We start from the raw sequence: 18,662 nt of genomic DNA, 5'->3' as shown, positions 1-18,662 counted from the left end.
ACTTCATATAGTGAGGAAAAAAAGGCATGTGGGACTTTTTATTAGGTGATTGTAAATATCTGGTTTCAATTGTAACTGTTGGTCTTCTTTGGTGGATCCAGCAAATTGAATTAGTCGCTGTTTGTCTCCAGCAGATTTAATTAGCATTTCAAATACATGTGGATCTCTATTCCAAGAGAGCTCAGAGAGATCATAGTAACAGCCTTGCATAGGATCAAGTATCATACGATATGCAACAACTTTAGATTTTTTTTTCCTCCTTTATGTCATGTTTTCATCCAGAATTTGTTTTCTTGTCTGTCAGACTCTCATGGGATGGACCTGTTTGCTGTGGCAGTCCATGAGTTTGGTCACGCCATCGGCCTCGTTCACACCTCAGCCATGGAGTCCATCATGAGACCGTACTACCAGGGTCCTGTAGGGGACCCTCTGAAGTATGATCTACCCTATGAAGACAAAGTACGAGTGTGGCAACTCTACGGTATGAAGGAAGAGGAATTTCCATGTTGTGCATGTGCCGTTACATACAGCTCTGGAAAAAATGAAAAGTCTGCTGCACTGGAGCCCTTTGAAAACTGCCTGGTTATTGCATCAAATATTGATTTCTGATCTCTTTCTGCATTAAAACATTAATATTGTTGTTTCTAAATGAATATGAAGTTATTTTATTTGCATTATTTGAGTTCTGAAAGTACCACATCTTTTTTTGTTATTTTGACCATTTCTCATTTTCTGCAAATAAATACTTTTTTTTTTCTTAGTTGTCAGGAGTTCATAGAATGAAAGAGCAATGTTCATTCTACTCAAACATATACGTGTGAAGAGGAGAAACCCATTGTCATTTTAATATTAAATATATTTAAGATATTTTGGTGAAAAATAAAATAAACTAGGGATGTAGATTGTTTATGGTCACAATAAATGTTTCAGATGAAGAAACAAATTTTATAACCACATGAATTGATTATAAAATTTTGTATAACCTGTTTTAAATTTAAAAATAGTACTCAAATGTACTATTATAATAATAATGATGATAATACAGATCTTTGGGCACTTAAACAACTAAAAAACAACATAATATGTAGGAGAAAACATATGATACAGAAACCCTTCAGCTGTGATAGTACTCAAATGAGGACTTAATTTTTTTAGGGGAACAACATCTGCATAACTTCCCGAATCATACTGACTATAATTAACTATATGTTTAGGTTCTGTTCATCTAAACATGCCCAGACTTGATCACAACAAGAATTGTAAAATCCAAAAAAAATCACTCTAACTTCAGCCTGGTAACATGTAAGGAATAAAAGTCTCCTTAAAAAAAAAAAAACAAATTATATCTTGATGTAAAGAAATTCAGGAAGATGAGAAACAGTTATTCACACCCTTCAGCCTGGAGAAAGATGCAGAGCAATTTCGAAGGCTTTGTGACTCCTGCAAACTGCAGTGAGTGTCATTATCCACAAATGGAGAAAACATCGAACGGTGATGAACCCTACCAAGAATGGCCGCCGTACCAAAATTACTTCATGAGTGCATCGACAATTTATCCAGCAGGCTCCAAACAACCCAGAACAACATCTCAAGTACTGCAGGCCTGACTTGCGTCAGTTAAGGTCAGTGTTCATGATCAATCAATAGGAAACAGACTGGGTGAGAATGGCAGCCATGGGAGAGCTGTAATGTGAGAACAACTGCTGACCATGACGAACAACACAAAGGACTGCTTCACATTTACAAAAAATATATTCTGTTGATCCCCAAGAGTTTTGAGAATATATTTTTGGACTGACAAGAAGTTATGTCTTATTATATCTGATGAAAATTTAAAACAGCATTTCAAACACGGTGGTCATAGTGTGGGGATCTGTGGCTGCTTTGCTTTTTCAGGACCTGGATAACTTTCCGTAATTGTTAGAACCACAAATTTTGCTCTCTGCCAAAAAAATAACTGAAGGAAAATATTTGTCCATCAGTTTGTGTCATGGAAGACAAGCAACTACTTTAGCAATACAAGAAAATAAAATAAAGGTTTTGTAGTCAGAGAGTCAAAACCTGAAGTTAAATCCATTTGGTATTCTGTGACATGAAAAAATAATTTTGCCCATTAAAGTAGGTCAAAGTTTCTCCTCAACAATCAAAAGACTAATTCCCAGTTATGATATTTAATCTGTGTGATATTATAATCAGCTAAAAATCTAAAACACGTCTTTGGCAACAAATTAAAAAGAAACTGGAAAGGAGGAAATTCTTCTTCACTGCTCTGTAGCTGTGGAGGACACCTTAAAAATATGGGATTAAAGTCCTACACTACTTCACCTCTTTTTACCTCAATACGCCTGTGTCATTTTTACGGCTAGTCATATTTTCCAGTGCTTCTAACATTATGCTTTCTGGCCAGATGATGTGTTCTCCAACCCATAAGAGTTTTCACACTCCCCTTCTTTACTAGCCTTGACTTACAAGCCCCTGCTGTCATTATGTAGTCTATCAGATAAGAACACCTGCTTATGGGGGACAGCTCAGGAGACTCAAGGTGCAGAGGCCTCGTTGTGGAGGAAGCAGCCTTTGATGAGTTTTATAGAGTGTGGATATTGATTTAATAAAAAACACGGAAGAAGTTAATTGGACCCTGTTATGGAATGTGACCTTATCATGCTTCGCCTTTATGCAGGAAGTGTCAGTGTGAAAAGTAAAAAAAAGGAAATGATCTGCATGCAGAGTGTGTACCGCTGGGTTAGGGAATGTGGCAGGAAAGGAATTGAATTGGACAAAAGTAGACAGGGTTGAAATATATGCATAAAGTGAGAAATGAAAGGATTTTTTATTACTGAGAATTATCAAAATATTTTCCAACGTGTTTTTTTTTTTTCATCCGATCTTTTAGGTGTCAGAGACTCGGTTTCCCACACAAATCAACCAGGAAACCCCTCTCTTACACCCGAGCCTCCTGTCCTGCTTGATCTTCCTGAAAACAGATCCACTGTCATGTAAGTAAAAGGTTCAAATTTGTAGTTTTCATGTGCGCCCAAAAATATATCTTCAACATATATGAGACCTGTTCTTGCATCATCATTCTTCTTTGGAGCAGAGTAAGTATTTCTAAACCTTCAAATATTCTTTCAGTAAATGTTATTCATCATCGCTCTCCCTGAGGAGTGCAGCAGACGGGAATGTCAATAAAAGTAAATTGACTATGTGAAATTTTAGCATCAAAATGCAATACCAGTTTAGAGCATATAGTGGTTCAGTCGTGTTTTATTGGTTCCTCTTTGGAACCGATAAAAGTTAATAAACGCAAACCCAAACAAATCTCTACCATGTTCATTATATCTTACTTTTAAACTGCACCTTTGGTGGGTTTCTAGTTTAATCCATGTACATACATCCTCTTTCACTTCAATGCTATAAGCTTGTTAGTGTTTTGGAAGCATTGGGCATTTTGTTTCCTTACACCTATATTTGTTCTTCTGCACATATTGTTACAAATGTACAGTTTATACAAACCTTAAAAAATTATAACCAGATCTAATATATATATATATATTTGCTTTGTTTTAAGATATTATTATGGTTATTCTTGTATCAGCAACACAATGGCCTCTACACACCATTCGGTCTAAAAGGCTGTAACTAAACCTAAATTTGCTCTACTAATATAAAAAATAACAACCAAAAGAAGATCTGGCAGCTTTAATGTGTATTGGCTTGTTTGAAGTGTCTTTTGACTATTTGTTTAATTTATATCTTCTTTCCAGGTAACCACACTAAAAACTGTGTTCCAACTCTAATTTCACCTAAAAGATTTCCAACAAATATTTATTAATGATCTCCTAAATATGAAAATCTCATGTTTTGGTTGCCACCTCACACATTCATGTACATGTCACTTTAAGGTAGCTAGTTGAATAAATTTCCACATATCCCTGCTAGTTTAAACTTTTACTTTAATCATTAAATATTCTCTAATTTCATTAAACCATAATGAGTGAGACGGCTGGATAAGGCCTGACAAGGGCACCAGTCCGTCCATTCGGTAGTGATGTAGTTTTAATAGAGCTCTGAATAGAGACCCTTGTTGGTAATATAAGGCCTGGCCAGCTCCCACTCCCGGCCCTGTGGTGCTATTAGCTTCATCATTGGCAGGCAGGCCACGTCGGTGCTTTAAATCACTTAAAAACCCCAGGGAAAAGGCACCTAGGGATTCTGCTGGGTCTGACTGATAGGTTTTCCTTTTTTTGTTTAGTGCAGTATCACCAACTTCTGCAGAGGCCCATTTTTAAAAACATCCCTAAAATATCAATCAATCAAGTTGATTTGTGTTACACATTTCAGTAACAAGTCATTTCGAAGTGCTTTACATAATAAAAACACATAGACCCCACAGTCAATAACTGAAGCATTACATTTTGTCAATCACCATCATTACACAGCAGAATGTTGATCAATGTCTCATTTATCATGTTTTAAAAGCAAACATTAAAAAAAATCTAGATTTTAGTCGAGATTTAAAGAAACTCAATGTTTCGGCTGTTTGCAGTTTTCTGGAAGTTTGTTCCAGATTTGTGATGCATAGAAGCTGAATGTTGCTTCTCTGTGTTTGGTTCTGGCTCTGTGGATGCAGAGCTGACCAGAACCAGAAAGCCTGAGAGGTCTGGAAGGTTCACACAACAACAGCACATCTTGAATTTATTGTGGTGCCAATATTTCCCAAATAGTTGGTAAAAGAAGAAAATATTAATCATTTCTCCTAAAATACTCCTGTTTCTCCTCTTCCTACATTTCTCATTTCTGCTTGTCTACCCTGTCTGCCAGGCTAGCACGAGATGCCCCAGACAGATGCACCACTCACTTTGATGCAGTGGCCCAGATACGGGGGGAGGCCTTCTTTTTCAAAGGTACAGCAGCACAAAGGGAGCGATGAAGACGCAAAGCACCACAACAGTATGGGAATTACAAAAAATGCTTAGCTAAATTAGTACAGAAGGAGTAGGAGAGAGCATAAATGGATGAAAATGACTATGAGACGGAGGGAGGTAGCTATCGATGCCCAAAAGAGGCTGGCGAGCCGCTGACAGACTGCAATCCAAAAATTACGTCAGGCTTTCATGCCTCCTCTCTGGAGGAATGACCCCAAGCTTCCCACTGACAATAGAAACAAGAAATAGACTTAAACTTTCAAAAGCACAAGTGTCAGTGAAGCGTGCTGAACTGTAGCTCTGCTGAAAGACCTGTTTTAATCTCCTGTATTTTAATAAGGCTGAGAGAACAATTAAAACTTTATGCATCATTGCGGCTTTTATATTGTCTGTTAAATGTGGTTTCAACTGACAAGTCACACAAAAAAAGATGCCAGTTATATTTTTGGTTCAGACTAAAGCCGTAGCAATATTGATGTTTGGAAAATTGCAATTTGATTGGATATCATGCCAATAATATGACCAGTTTTAAGATATCTTAACTGGCCTGGGTGACAAGAGATTGAGAAAAAAAATTTAAATATAGAAGAAGAAAGAGAAGACATTCGAAAATGTGGCTTAATCCTAATTGATATCATTATTGCTATTTTCAGTAAAAGTTTTGCAATTTTATGTTTTCTTGATTGGTTTTAAATATACATATAGAAAATATGTGCAAGGCTTTAGAGTCAATACTTATTATTTCCACCACTTCAAAATTCATTTTAACCCATGAGTATGCTTAGATATAAATCAATCCATATTAGGTATATTCATAAGGCAATGAATATACAAATATGTTGCCACATGACATAAGATGAAAAACATTAAGAGATATTTTGCAAAGTGCTGTACTTTCAGTTGAACATCAATAAATTCCTGCATGTGTGGCCCAAAGCAAATAAATAAAAATTTACAACTGCAGCTACATTACTAAGTATGCATAGCAATGACTGACAAATAAATCAACATCCAGAAGATTATTTTTCTGCACTTTTTCAGGAAAATACTTCTGGCGACTAACGAGGGAGAAGCACCTGGTGTCTCTGCGACCTGCAGAGATCCATCGTTTCTGGAGGGGCCTCCCAAACAATCTGGACAGCGTGGACGCTGTATACGAAAGGCCAGGGGACCACAAAATAGTATTCTTTAAAGGTACATTTACAATTGACTAGATTTTGTAAATACAACAAATTATGTAGCAAATTTATGAGCATTTTAATTGTTTCCCCCTCTTTTTTTATGTTTTTTTTTTATTATTTTATTTGTTGGAAACTTGCAGTAATACCTCTGTAATTGCCTCTGTTCTAGATCATTAGGAGTAGTGACATTGCATTAGATCTCTAACAGTAAGAAGTTTGTTTCTTTTTTTGTTATGAGTAAGATCCATTCATATTTTAAAGCAGGTATTGTTACTGTCTGTGGTAATGGTGTCCCCGAAAGCCCTAAAAAAATTAATTAGTGAACCCAAGATTCATCCCTTTGCTGAAGAATATTTTTCCTTTTTCCCTTATCATATTCTTCTCTCACGTCAAAAGAAACTTGGGAACCCTTCAGCTTTGTTTGTCACAGCTTCAGTGGTTTAGAATTGTTTAATTATTATAAATAATAACTGAGACTGTGACACATTTTTATATGTTTCCCCACTTTGAAGTGTGTCTAAGAGAAATTGGTCTCATTTTCATTTACCAGGGAAAGAACTCATACAATGTCAAATAAAAAAAACACTTTCTAGACACTTGGATTCACTTACGGAATAAAATGATGGATTTAAAAAATGGCATTGTTACATTAATTTTAAGCAGTTCATTAGGAGTCCTGGTGTTGTTTATAAAAAATAGTTACTTATTTTTCCCCACTGCATAAATGTACTTTAGATTAAGGTTGAATTTTCACTGGTAGATTGTGGCACTTCAATAAAAGGTGCATTTATTTTTATGCATTTACACATTTTAGTAGTGAATACATGTTGAGAGAACTATGAATAAATAATTCATTTCTTCAACACATTTCTCTGTTTTTACTGTCTAGGGCTAAAATACTGGGTATTCAAGGACAATATTGTTGAAGAGGGTTACCCACGTCCAATCAGTGACTTTGGTCTGCCCATGGAGGGTGTGGATGCAGCTTTTGTTTGGCTTCACAATGACAAAACCTACTTCTTTAAGGACAAATACTACTGGCGCTATGACGACAACCTAAGGCGCATGGACCTGGGCTATCCCAAAGAGAGCATCCTTTGGAAAGGGTTGCCATCTCAACTTGATGATGTCATGAGGTGGTCTGATGGTGAGTAACACTGCAGGTCATCTTAGATTAGTTCATCAGTTAATCGATCAATCAATCAACCAATTAATCAATCGATCAATCAATCATTTATGCTAAAACAAATATGTAACTTCATCACTTTTTGTACAACACAGCATTGCAGAATGCTTTACAGATTCTGAAAATAAAATGTATCAATTTGTATTTTGTATAAGTAAATAAAGAATAAAGTAACACAAACGCACATATCCATCACATCAGCGGGTCTCCAGAGTTCCAGACCATAAATGTTTTAGTTTCTACTGAATTACATTGGCTACCGGTAGAAAGTATAAAAAATGTAATTCTTTGATTCTGAACAGTTCTTCAAAAGTCTGCTTAAAAAGAAATACTAATCTAGCGAATTAATAGTTTTTAAGAACTTCTGTTTGTTGTAGTAATAACAATCTCATGAGAATAAGCAGTTTGTGATGATATTATTTAGCATTCATGCAGTTTATTTACTTTAATTTCAGTTTACATAATTCTTTGGAAGAGCTACAGTATGCAGACTGCAAAATATGCAGTGTAAATTGTGTCAAAAGAATTTATTTTTCCATCATTTGTTGTTTATTTTCATCAACACCCAGGCTTCACATTCACAGAGTCAAACATTTTCAAACCTTGGAGCTCGCCCAGTTTGCACACTGTGCAGCTCCACCATACCAAGGTCACAATGACAGCCTCCATCAGAGCATTATACTTACAGTTTTCTAGCCCCATGAAAGCAAGAGCTGTAAAATGGTTCAGAACATTTTGATCAAGAATCAGGACCAGTTTTTTTCTGTTTCTAGGTTTATAGGTTGGTATTTTAGGATCAGGGTTGTGCTCATAATGTGGTGTGACCTGAAACACCCTCCCCTCAAAAATCAGCCAATGGGTTTTGCAGTTCTCAGGCCACACATCTGCTGCCAGGATGTCCCTACCGGTCTCTGCAGCTGCATGGAAGGAAGTCCTTTCCCTGTCAGGTGTTTAGTGGGTTATGTTCGTTTGACTGAGCTTGTAGACTGTCAGGTTTGTAGGGGTGTAACAGTGTGTGTGAGTAAAAGAGAGAGGGAGTGGAGTCCAGTCAATTGCACGGCTCTCACTCAGTCTCACCTCCAGCCATTATCACCACAGAGCATAGAAGGTTAAACCTGCACGCACAAATGCACATAGACAGATCAGAGGGAGCCTTGGAACTGGAGCCACATCAAAGCCTGTTCTCAGTTTGTTTCACCAGCCAGGGAGCAAAAGGGAGAAAACCGAGTGAAATACACAGAGAGAGAGCGCAACAGAAACAGGAGACAGTGACACAACAGAATGTTGGTATGCAAAACCGAACAGTGGTTTAATCTTCATATATTTTATAATAAATAAAAATACACTTTTGAAATGAATGAGAATTCACAATCAGGTTCTGCGTATTGACATTAGGTGGGGCCTCTCATTTGTTCGTCAATATGACAAAAATATAGGCCATTTAATATTAATATATTCGTCATATCCAATAAACAACATTCACTTATATTATGTGTTTTATATATATATATATATATATATATATATATATATATATATATATATATATATATATATATATATATATATATATATATATATATATATATATATTTCACTACCCTTTCTCTACTTCTTTCTAATGTGACAAAACTTTTAAAAATCTGAAGATTTTTTTCATTTTTTCCCCACTGGGAAAATTATTGGTGTTGTTTAGAAAGACTTATTTTATTTAAATAATTTTCAAACTTTTGCATTTACTTTTTCCAACTAAATAAAAGATATACTATTTATAATATTTTATTAAATAAAGAAGTTACACTCATGTGAATTTTGCAAGAGTGAAAAAAATATACAGACATTTGTGGGGAAATTATGACCTCATAAAGAGGATGATGAAATATAGACACAATTAACCTGAATGTGTGAGAAAATACTATGGGAAGGGGATGATTTGGATTATGTCCTGAGATCCAATATTGTACAGACAGCCGGGAGTTAAAACTCAATAACGGGAAAGAGTTGGATCAAAAGGAGGAGGAAGGAGTATGTTATTAACTATATCGTAATAAAGATAGGAGCTGCTGGTAAATAGAGTTTGAGTTTTACCAGAAGATATTATACTGAGAAACTGACAATATGTTGGATACGTGAGTATTATATGGACTTGCAATTGCGTTAATTTAGGCAAGCAGAGTGTTACTACTGACTTCTGAAGATGAGAAGAAATTGCCACAGACTATACAGTCATCTTTAGTTTAGATTTTTATGTTGACTGACCATATTATTAAACTATTACAGCATGATCCGATATTGAATCATTAAAAGAGCGTTATTAGCTTCACATAGTAACTATGACATGGAACTTGGATACATGCCCTAAAAGACGGGGATGATGTGACTGAAATGGATTTTTCAACAAAATTATCACAACTAAAACTTCCCCAGGTCATCAAGCACTTCAAAGTAACAGGTTTGGTTACAATCAAGAATACATCCAAGATTAAATGTTGGATGTATTCATTAGGGGTGAACTATAGAATTGGTTTGCCACCTTTGCAGAGCTTACGCAACACTGGCTGCAAGTAGAAGTGTGGGCCCATTTGCTCAAAGTGAGGGAAAACCTTTCAAACAATAACCTTGTGGCAAGAAATATTTATTGTCTGGGGGAAAGACATTCCAGGAAGCATAAAGATGGGTTTATGCAAAGTGAGATAAATTATCAATAGTTTGCAACATTTGAAAAATGCTGTTTAGAGGAGAAAAGCTGGGAGCTAGCATTACCCCTGCCTTGCCAACAGTGAAGCCTTTTGCTAGAATATTTTGGGTTTTTTATACAAGACTGCGGGCTTACTTACTCTCAATTCTGACCAAGAACAGAGCATTTTTTTTGGAACTGCAGCCAGGATGCTTCTAACCCAGTTGTTAACTTGAGCCAGTTCTCAAAAACCAACAACTTATGATCAGTTTAACACCTCAATAAAAAAAAAAAAAAACATCAGTCCAAATTGCGTCAGTTCCAGTATGTCACAGTGAATTGCAAAATTTTAAAAGACATTGGGTAAACACTGTAAATCTAACATCAAAATACATTTGAATTTGCAAATAAAGCCTTTGTATTTTATGAAATGCTTTTAAGCCTTCTTCAGTAGAGTGTTGAAACATAAATTTAATCCAAAAAGGCAAAGGCCCAAAAACATGTGACACTGGCAAAACTTGTGACTGTAGATTTCTTAGTAAATATGTCAAAGAAATTCACTGCATTGAACAGGCAGACGTTGAAGTTTATGAAGAAGACTTACATAAGCATACTGCTAGTAAAGAAAGCAGTAATAAAGATAAAACTCTAAGGAAAGAATACTAACTTATATTGAGGGCATGATAGGTTATTCTGAAGAAAGTTGCAGCTAACAGTCAGAAGTGAGTGAAATTTATTCAGCAACATCTGACAGCTCTAGCTCTTTGCTCTTTTAGAAAAATAGAGGAAAAGTTGAAGAAGAAATTATTGTGTTTAATTATAAGTACTTAGGCTTTAAGTGGTGGTGAAAGACAGTTCAAGAGGGTGACCTTCCATGGGTTTGTATTCATTTTTTTAAGAATCTAAGCCTCTGAAAAGTAATGTATAGAAAGCAAATGCTAAACATTTAGCCATCATTTCTGAGAAAGCTGCGTTTCAGAGAAAATGCAGAGAGAAACGGATGCCACAGGTGGTCCTCTGAGACATGAAAGGATTCATATCCCTCATAAAGTATTGCATATAAACAGTAGGGTTTATGTGAGGTCAGTAATTTCCATTCATATTCTAAAAGCAGTCAAGAATAAGTGAGAGGAGGCAGTAGAAGTATTGAAAACAAAGCAAAGATTTAGTAAAATAATAGGTCCTGATTGTTTAACATTGGTTAAGTTGTAAGGCATATTAAACTACTTATACACTAGGATGACCCAACAAATGCATTTTGTTTGTCCAGTTGCAGGTGAATCATAACTTTACTGCCTTGCTAGCCTATGCCATAGTAAAGCCAATCCTTAGACAAAAGTTACAGGAAATTAGTGAAATAATTTGATCTCAATTTAAATTAGAAAATACACAAGGACATATTTATTAATTTAAAGTTCCTGTGTACTAATCTTGGTGAATGAACAGCTGTATTATATCATCTTTAAAACATATTATTGTATTCTATCAAATATGGATTTAGGGAGAAATTGTTATTCAACGAATATTAAACTTATTTGTATATGATTTTGTACAATTTAGTACATTCTGATATTATCTGCTGAAAGTTTTAATCTCTCAACCTGAATAACCAAGTGATTAGAAATACATAGTCGATTAAAACGCCTCAAGGATCCTTAAAGTACCAACTGAATCCTCTACCCTCAGTAACAGCTTCCATACTGAGGAACTATGCTGTTAGTGCAACCTGTTAACATTTGGGTTTGGTGTGTTCACCAATGGAAACAGGGTCTATTTAGGTCCTTAGTCAGGGCCACAGAGCTGAATATCAGCTGGTTTCACTTACTTTCAGACTTGGTACATCTCAACAATGTACCAGTAGAACTCCACAGGACGTATGGAGGTCTAGTAAATTCTATAGCTAAACTCTAAGGCAGTTTTGACAGCTTGTGATTAACTTGTAGTCAATATATCTCAATTTAATGGGTTAGTAAGGGCCGTAGGCCAAACGCTGACTTTTGGGCACTCTCATTGTTTCTATTACCCAATGTAAATGTCACAGACCCCATAAAGCAAATCTATTGTGTAAAATTTTATGCAATTTGCTTTCACTGTGTGACGTGTGTTTGCCATTTAATTTCAAGGCAAAAGCGTGGAGTTATAAATCAAAGGCATCTGCCCTTACTCATCTCCCTTGCTGAGAAACTATTTATTCTAAAGTGTTACAGACCTTGGATTTCTTCCAGTGTGAGCTATTACTGGTGAGAGGACATTTTTCATTTCGCTCCTATTTTTTTTATTTTGTGCACCCTTATTAATGAAGCATACTATAATAACTTGTTTATTTCCTGCTCTGCTTGTTTGGCTTAGTCAATAAGTTAATGAAGAAAATGCATGTGACTCAGTTGGCCTAGGCCAAGGCAGTTGCATTCCACTCAACAAACTCTGTCTCAGGCTTATGTGACAATGGATGAGTTCAGAAAGCTTTATATCTGGTAAAACTGAGTTCATTGCATTTATCAGTGAGAGCTGATAAACCAGATAAACATTCTTGCATAAAAAGGATTCTGTAGACTTTTATGTTCCGTCCAGAACCAATTTTTGACTGCGGAATATTGACTGAAAATTCAACAACAGCACATCACATACTGGCACACAACAAAGCGGCATTTTCATCCACAGTGGACAGAGCCAGACTACATTTGGTATTTTGGCAACTCCAATTAACTTCAGTGCCCCATAGTGAAAGAACAGACGAAGTGTTGAGTATATCAGTAATAGTCAGGTGAAACATTGCAGATATGAGGGGAAAAATGCCCATAAGGTTTTGCTTTGTTGGTAAGCTGGCCAAGAAAATTACCCAAATTTATTTTACCCAAGCAAAGCTGCAGTGCTATTCTTCAGATAAGAGGAACATAAATAAAATTCCACAAAGGCAAACAGATACCCATAAATTGTATCTCTACCTGTCTTACAGTATTTGTGATAGGGATATTGCCTTAATTAGGATTGTTTATACATGCTTCTACTCAGGCATTTGGTATTGATTGTTTGTTCCAGTTGGATGACAGCTGTGCCGTAGTACATTTAATAATGACATACATAATGATGTCAAGCTTGCGATAATACAATATGTGTAACACTATTCTGTCTGGTGTGGCTATTTGTATATCAGCTGAATAAAGATTGTACTTGAATTTGGGTTTTGCACTACCCCTCAGCAAGTCACTTTAACAATTTACTGGATTCTTTTTTGTAATCAGTGGTTCAGTAATTTAGTAATAACTTGGTTCATATGGAAAGAGTTGGAGGTGCAAAACATCCATAATGAATTAGAACTTGTACACCTAATTGTAATTTAAAAAATAATAATTAAAAGCTTGAATTTGCCTGTTTAAAAATCATTCCATTCACAAAAAAGACAAAAAACATTTTAATAAAATCACTTTCCCAAAAATTATTTTTTGACAAAAATTCTGCAAATTCTCATGTTTATATCAAGTTTGCTGTGATGTGAAGTCACACTTTCAGAAGCACATATGCATATGTAAGAGAGACGGCATTTTTAACAAATTAAAACATTAAGTAATTCTTACCCTCTATCTTCGCTCTCTTAAGGCTCAACGTATTTCTTCAAGGGAAAGGAGTACTGGCGAGTGCCCGGCAGCGACATGGAGGCGGAGGCAGGATACCCCCACCTGACTGCGAAGGACTGGCTACTCTGCACCGAGATGCAGTCGGACTCTCCGGACACAGAAGCCAAAAGCACGGAGACGAGGGTCAATGTGCACCGGCACCCAGACCATGCAGAGAACGGATACGAGGTGTGCTCCTGCACCTCTGACACCGCCTCGCCTTTGGGCGTCCGGCCCATCCTGTCATCACTATGGCAACTGCCGCTTCTGTGGACGCTCTTACTGAGCTTCTGCTCTGAACTGCTATGATGCTGAAGCACGGGACGAAGTTCTTTCAAGCGGACTGACCAATAATTAATGTTGACATGACCCTTTTTGTAGCATTTTGCTCTTATTTTGCAGCTATTTATTCCGTATATATTTTTTTCCAAGGTGGAGGGGTGGGGGTTTGCTGTCAGCAAAGGCACGGGTACCATTTGACTTTTAATGCTTTGGCATTTTTAATGGAATGATCAACGGCAACATCTCAGCTAGAAAGCTTTTGCAAAACAAGCATTTTCCAGATTTGTTTTACTTCCATGTGCACCTGGTTTACCTCAGTGAACTCTCACAGAATTAAGAGTTCATTCATTCAAAGCATTCATAGGTGCAAAAGTGAGCCACATTTCACTATATAGTTTAGAAAATAAATTTAATAGGTAGAAGGAATTAGAAAAATCTAAAACACCTAAACATTCTACAGTACTAAGTATTTTCCCTTACATATTTTTCCTCTGTTTGATTATCTGTCACACATCACTGGTTCTGGTCAAACAAATATGAACACCAGAAATAAATAGCCAAAGTATCTACAAATTGCAGTTATCGAAAGATAATTTCATTTTCTTACATCATAAATTAACTTTGATAAACCACATTTTTACAGTTTAATATCTTTTAGTTGTTCCACCTTCAGGCAGCTACAACTTCCATTAAGCATTAAGCAATCTGTCTTTTATATCACTATGGAGGGATTTTTTTCTCCACTCTTCTTTAAGCATCACTTTAACTCAGCCACATTAGAGGTTTTCTGAGCATTATCAGAATTCATGGCTCCATCAATTGAAAAAACATCCAGTCCCCAAAGCAGTGGAGTAGTCACAGTATGATGTTCTTTTCTGAAAATGCTATTAGTTCTATTCCATTTGCAAAATGAAATATACCTTCCGAAAATATTATATATCTTGTGCTCTTCCCAAAATCTTTAGGGGGATCATGAAGAAAACTGAGATGAGCCTTTGTGTTCTTGTTGGTCAGTAGTGGTTTATAAGTGATCCCATTGGATGCCATTTTTGACCGTTCCTTTCTGAATGTTGAAAGGCAAATGAGTCCTGCATTGTGTTACATGTTGTTCTGGGTTCTATTGTGAGTCTCTGGTTGAATTGGTGATTCAAACAGGAGCAAACTGTTCCATGTTTTTGCTCTCCATTTGTGGACAATGGCTCACAATGTATCCCAAAACCTCAAAAATGATCTATAACCTCCCCAGACTGATATATTTCAATGACCTTGTTAATCATCTGTTCTTAACTTTCATTAAATAAGAGCATAATGTGTTGCTTTACAAAATATTTTTTTAGCCTAATTCATGTTCCCAGACAGGGCCCTGTCAAACTGAACCAACAACTGTGACCAGAAACATTGACGTGTGACAAAAATAAAACAAAAAACAGAAGAAATCTGTAAACAAATACATTTTCCCAAAACTGTGAATTCAGATTCTTGTCTTGCAAAGTGCTTCAGGCCCAACACATTAATGACAAAGTTAATGACATCGAATTACAAAGGAAAATAACAACATTATATTTGCACAAACATGTTAAATTTTTAAAGATATTTAAATCACTAAAAAAAAAAATTCATAGTGGACATTCTAGTAAATCTACAATTAATTCAAACATATACAAACCAATGAGTTCCTAACTGCTTCTAAGGAGGATGAACGTTTGAAAGCTGCTCCTGCTGGTGGACCAGTTTTATCTCACCATAATCTGTTGAAGCCACTTCAAAATGAGGACCTCCTGTTCATCTCCGAGCTGCAAGCATTTCTCACAACTTCCCTGCTGTCAACTGAAGGTTCCATCTTCCTGCTTATTTTATTGCCTGCAGCTGCATCATTGTGGGTGCTGGATTTATTCTTGCTGTAAAGATATATTTACCTATAAACTGATATATATGACTGGAGATGTTTTTTGCAGCTATTGCATCACCAAGTGGACTGTGTATATTTTAAGCTGTGTTTTTAATGTATAATATTTTTGTAGAAAAATATTAAAAAATAATATAAACGACTCATATTTGTGAATTCCTATTCATCTTGATTTCAATTTAAATTCATTTGCCCACACACACACACCTCTGACTGTGTCAGCTATTGTTATTGGGTAGATTCAACCCAACCTCTACATACACTAACAATGCCCATATGTAAACCTTTGGAGTTTCATTGTAGACTCAAGCAACTTATATCTCAACAATGTGCTTTTTTATGTCAAAAGTTATTTTAGACTCTTTTTACATCCCCAAAATCTTACAGTTTAACACTTATTAGAAGTTGCTGTATTCGGTCCTGTACATAAATTTGTGATTTAGTGAAAACAAGTTCAAACCTTTTCACTAAATTCACTGATGTTTTCATGTGATAAATCCACCCTAGTTGAGATGAATCGTTAAAAGTCCAAAACTAGTTAGACTTATTCCCATGACAAACATTATAAGCAGATGAAGATGACAAAAGCTGCTCTCCATCACCTTAATATCCTTTCACTTTAACAGAATGTACTGTTAATGGCCCCATATCAGTCACATCAAAAGAGATCTGATGACAGAATATTGTACAGAATGCTCATATTTTATAGGAATCAGAGGGGAAAAAAATTATCCAAAAATATTTGCATGCTCTGACACATCCGACCTGTGAATCAAATTCAGCTAGACGTCAAGTGTTTATAAATTTTTCAGGCATAAAGCACAAATCAAAAACTTATAGTGGGAACCACAAGTTATTTCGATTCAACCATTTTAAGATTTCATCATTAACAAGTACAGATTGTAGATGCTGAAGACCATTAGTGTCATTATGGATGTTTGTTTGTATATTATGCCCCACGGCTAGAAATTCAACCCAACCCTGCAAAATGCAATCTCACAACTTTACTCCTTTGGAGGTAAAATTAAGTTTAAGAGTTTACAAAGTCACTCATTCACCGCTTCTGCCAACAGCAGCATGTTTTCCTTTCCTTCTCCTGACACACTCCACCGGTGTTAATTAACTGGTGGAGAGCACCTGTACCCACAGGCAAACACAGGGTGTTTTGGGTGTTTGTGTGTGTGTGTGTGTGTTAGCGGATTCTTAATAATTTTCCTCAATAAAAAAAATTATTAAGAATCCACATATTACATTTAGAATTATTTTTTGGGGGGAGGAAATATATACTCAATCTTTAATACTTTCACTGTCAGAGGCTTAAGAGGGGCAGGGCAGAACCAATCAATCACTTTGTAACTAAAATATTCAGAACTTGGCAAAATTGCATGCAAAGCCCAGAATCTTGCAGTGGAACTGCTGACGGGACGGGGGTGGTGGAGGGTTTCATAGAGCAAACAGTAACAACCAGGCAGGAAGTGGAAGAAAAATTGAAAGTCGGCATAATAGACACAGACTCGCAAGCAAAATGAAAACTGCTAGCCAGAAAGCAAAACGACTAATAAACAGAGAAATGAGTGAAGCCAAAAAATGGAAGCACATGTAAAATGTTAGCACATGTAATCCTACATGTCTTAACATGTAGGATTACATGTGCTAGCATGTAATCCTAGAGGCAGAGGGAGAAACTGTTTTCACTTTATAATGTAATTTTTTCCAAAACGTTTACAATGACAATGTTGTAAACAAGGTACTTTTATCTTGTTATCTTGCTTAGTTGGTCATGAATATTAGATTGAGAGTTTACGCAATACAGATTTAAAGAAAATTCACAGAAACCACTTTTGTTAAATTCCTGAAGAAACTTATGAATTTTAGATAATAGATTTTAGATGTATGATAAGTTGCTTAACGCCTAAACTGAGTCATGAAATTCAATACATTTCTACATAACCTCAATTTGAGTGTTTCTTGTTTTTGTATTGAAACCACAGAAACTGCACATAGAGAGGCTTGTGCAGCCTCTCTATCCTCAATTATCATTGAGAATCTCAAAGCCAAAAGGACTATATATAAATATAAACACTGATCAAAAGAAAATATTTCTATCATTTTCCATTATTCTCAATTCTACAGAGTTCATGAGTTTAAATTTTCATTTCTTTTCTGGAAAGGTGCACAAAAGTGTGTGTGTGGGCGTGTGGGGGGCCAAGATGGCCAAGATATTTACTTTAGGTAGGACGTTAAAGGTAAATCAAAATTACGGTTCAGTACACTATTTGATTTTTGGGAAATAGAATCAACAAATAGAAAATGTAAAATGCCAAATGCTAGGTTTCTTTTTGCTTCTTTTAAATAACCCTAACAGAAACAGGAACTGAAAAATAAATCGTCTTTATGGGTAAAGTAGACCATAGCAGGCTATGTAAGTCACGGCAGAATTAGGAGACTGGAACCTTTACTTAGAGGATTGGTAGCTTCACTTAGAAATTAAACTTGAAATGTCTAAAAGAAAATAAGTTCCATTAAGTCTGAACTGGAAAAGTCTTGTGTTTGTTAGGAAGATACAACAACGACATAGAAGTCTTCAATTAGTTTTGGTTTTAACAATGTGAAAAAAAAGAGCAACTCCACCCATTACAGTAGTGGGTGGAGTTATCACATAGTGGATAGCACATTGGCCCTAGATTCTGAAAAGTAGTGTGACAAGATCTTTACACAACACAAACAGAGAGTAAAAATGGGGGTATGGAAGCTAAGTTGAAAAGTCTGCTCAGTCTGCTTTTTTTCTAATTCAAAGAAGAGAGCCAAAAAGAAAACTAAAGGGAGGCAAATGCAGCAGAGAGAGAAAGTTGCTATAGTGACGTAATCAGTGACTCAACAGCCAAAAAGTT

At 35.9% G+C, this 18,662-nt stretch overlaps 1 protein-coding gene across 2 annotated transcripts in view; it reads left to right on the top strand.

The window, feature by feature from the left end:
• Window positions 1-15,908, top strand: part of LOC122819532 (matrix metalloproteinase-17-like) — a 146,693-nt gene extending 130,785 nt beyond the window's left edge. For both annotated transcript variants that reach the window (XM_044096314.1, XM_044096313.1), the window contains exons 5-10: window positions 305-481; window positions 2,894-2,996; window positions 4,822-4,904; window positions 5,967-6,119; window positions 6,996-7,253; window positions 13,567-15,908. In XM_044096314.1, coding sequence (XP_043952249.1) covers window positions 305-481; window positions 2,894-2,996; window positions 4,822-4,904; window positions 5,967-6,119; window positions 6,996-7,253; window positions 13,567-13,892 — 1,100 coding nt within the window. In that variant the 3' untranslated portion in view covers window positions 13,893-15,908. The remainder of the gene's footprint in view (window positions 1-304; window positions 482-2,893; window positions 2,997-4,821; window positions 4,905-5,966; window positions 6,120-6,995; window positions 7,254-13,566) is intronic.
• The last annotated feature ends 2,754 nt before the right edge of the window (window positions 15,909-18,662 follow it).

The sequence above is a fragment of the Gambusia affinis genome, linkage group LG17 (assembly GCF_019740435.1).
Source record: "Gambusia affinis linkage group LG17, SWU_Gaff_1.0, whole genome shotgun sequence".
NCBI classification, from domain to species: Eukaryota; Metazoa; Chordata; class Actinopteri; order Cyprinodontiformes; family Poeciliidae; genus Gambusia; species Gambusia affinis.
The sequence above is the reverse complement of the archived record's forward strand: the minus strand, read 5'-3'. Positions and strand labels throughout refer to the sequence as shown.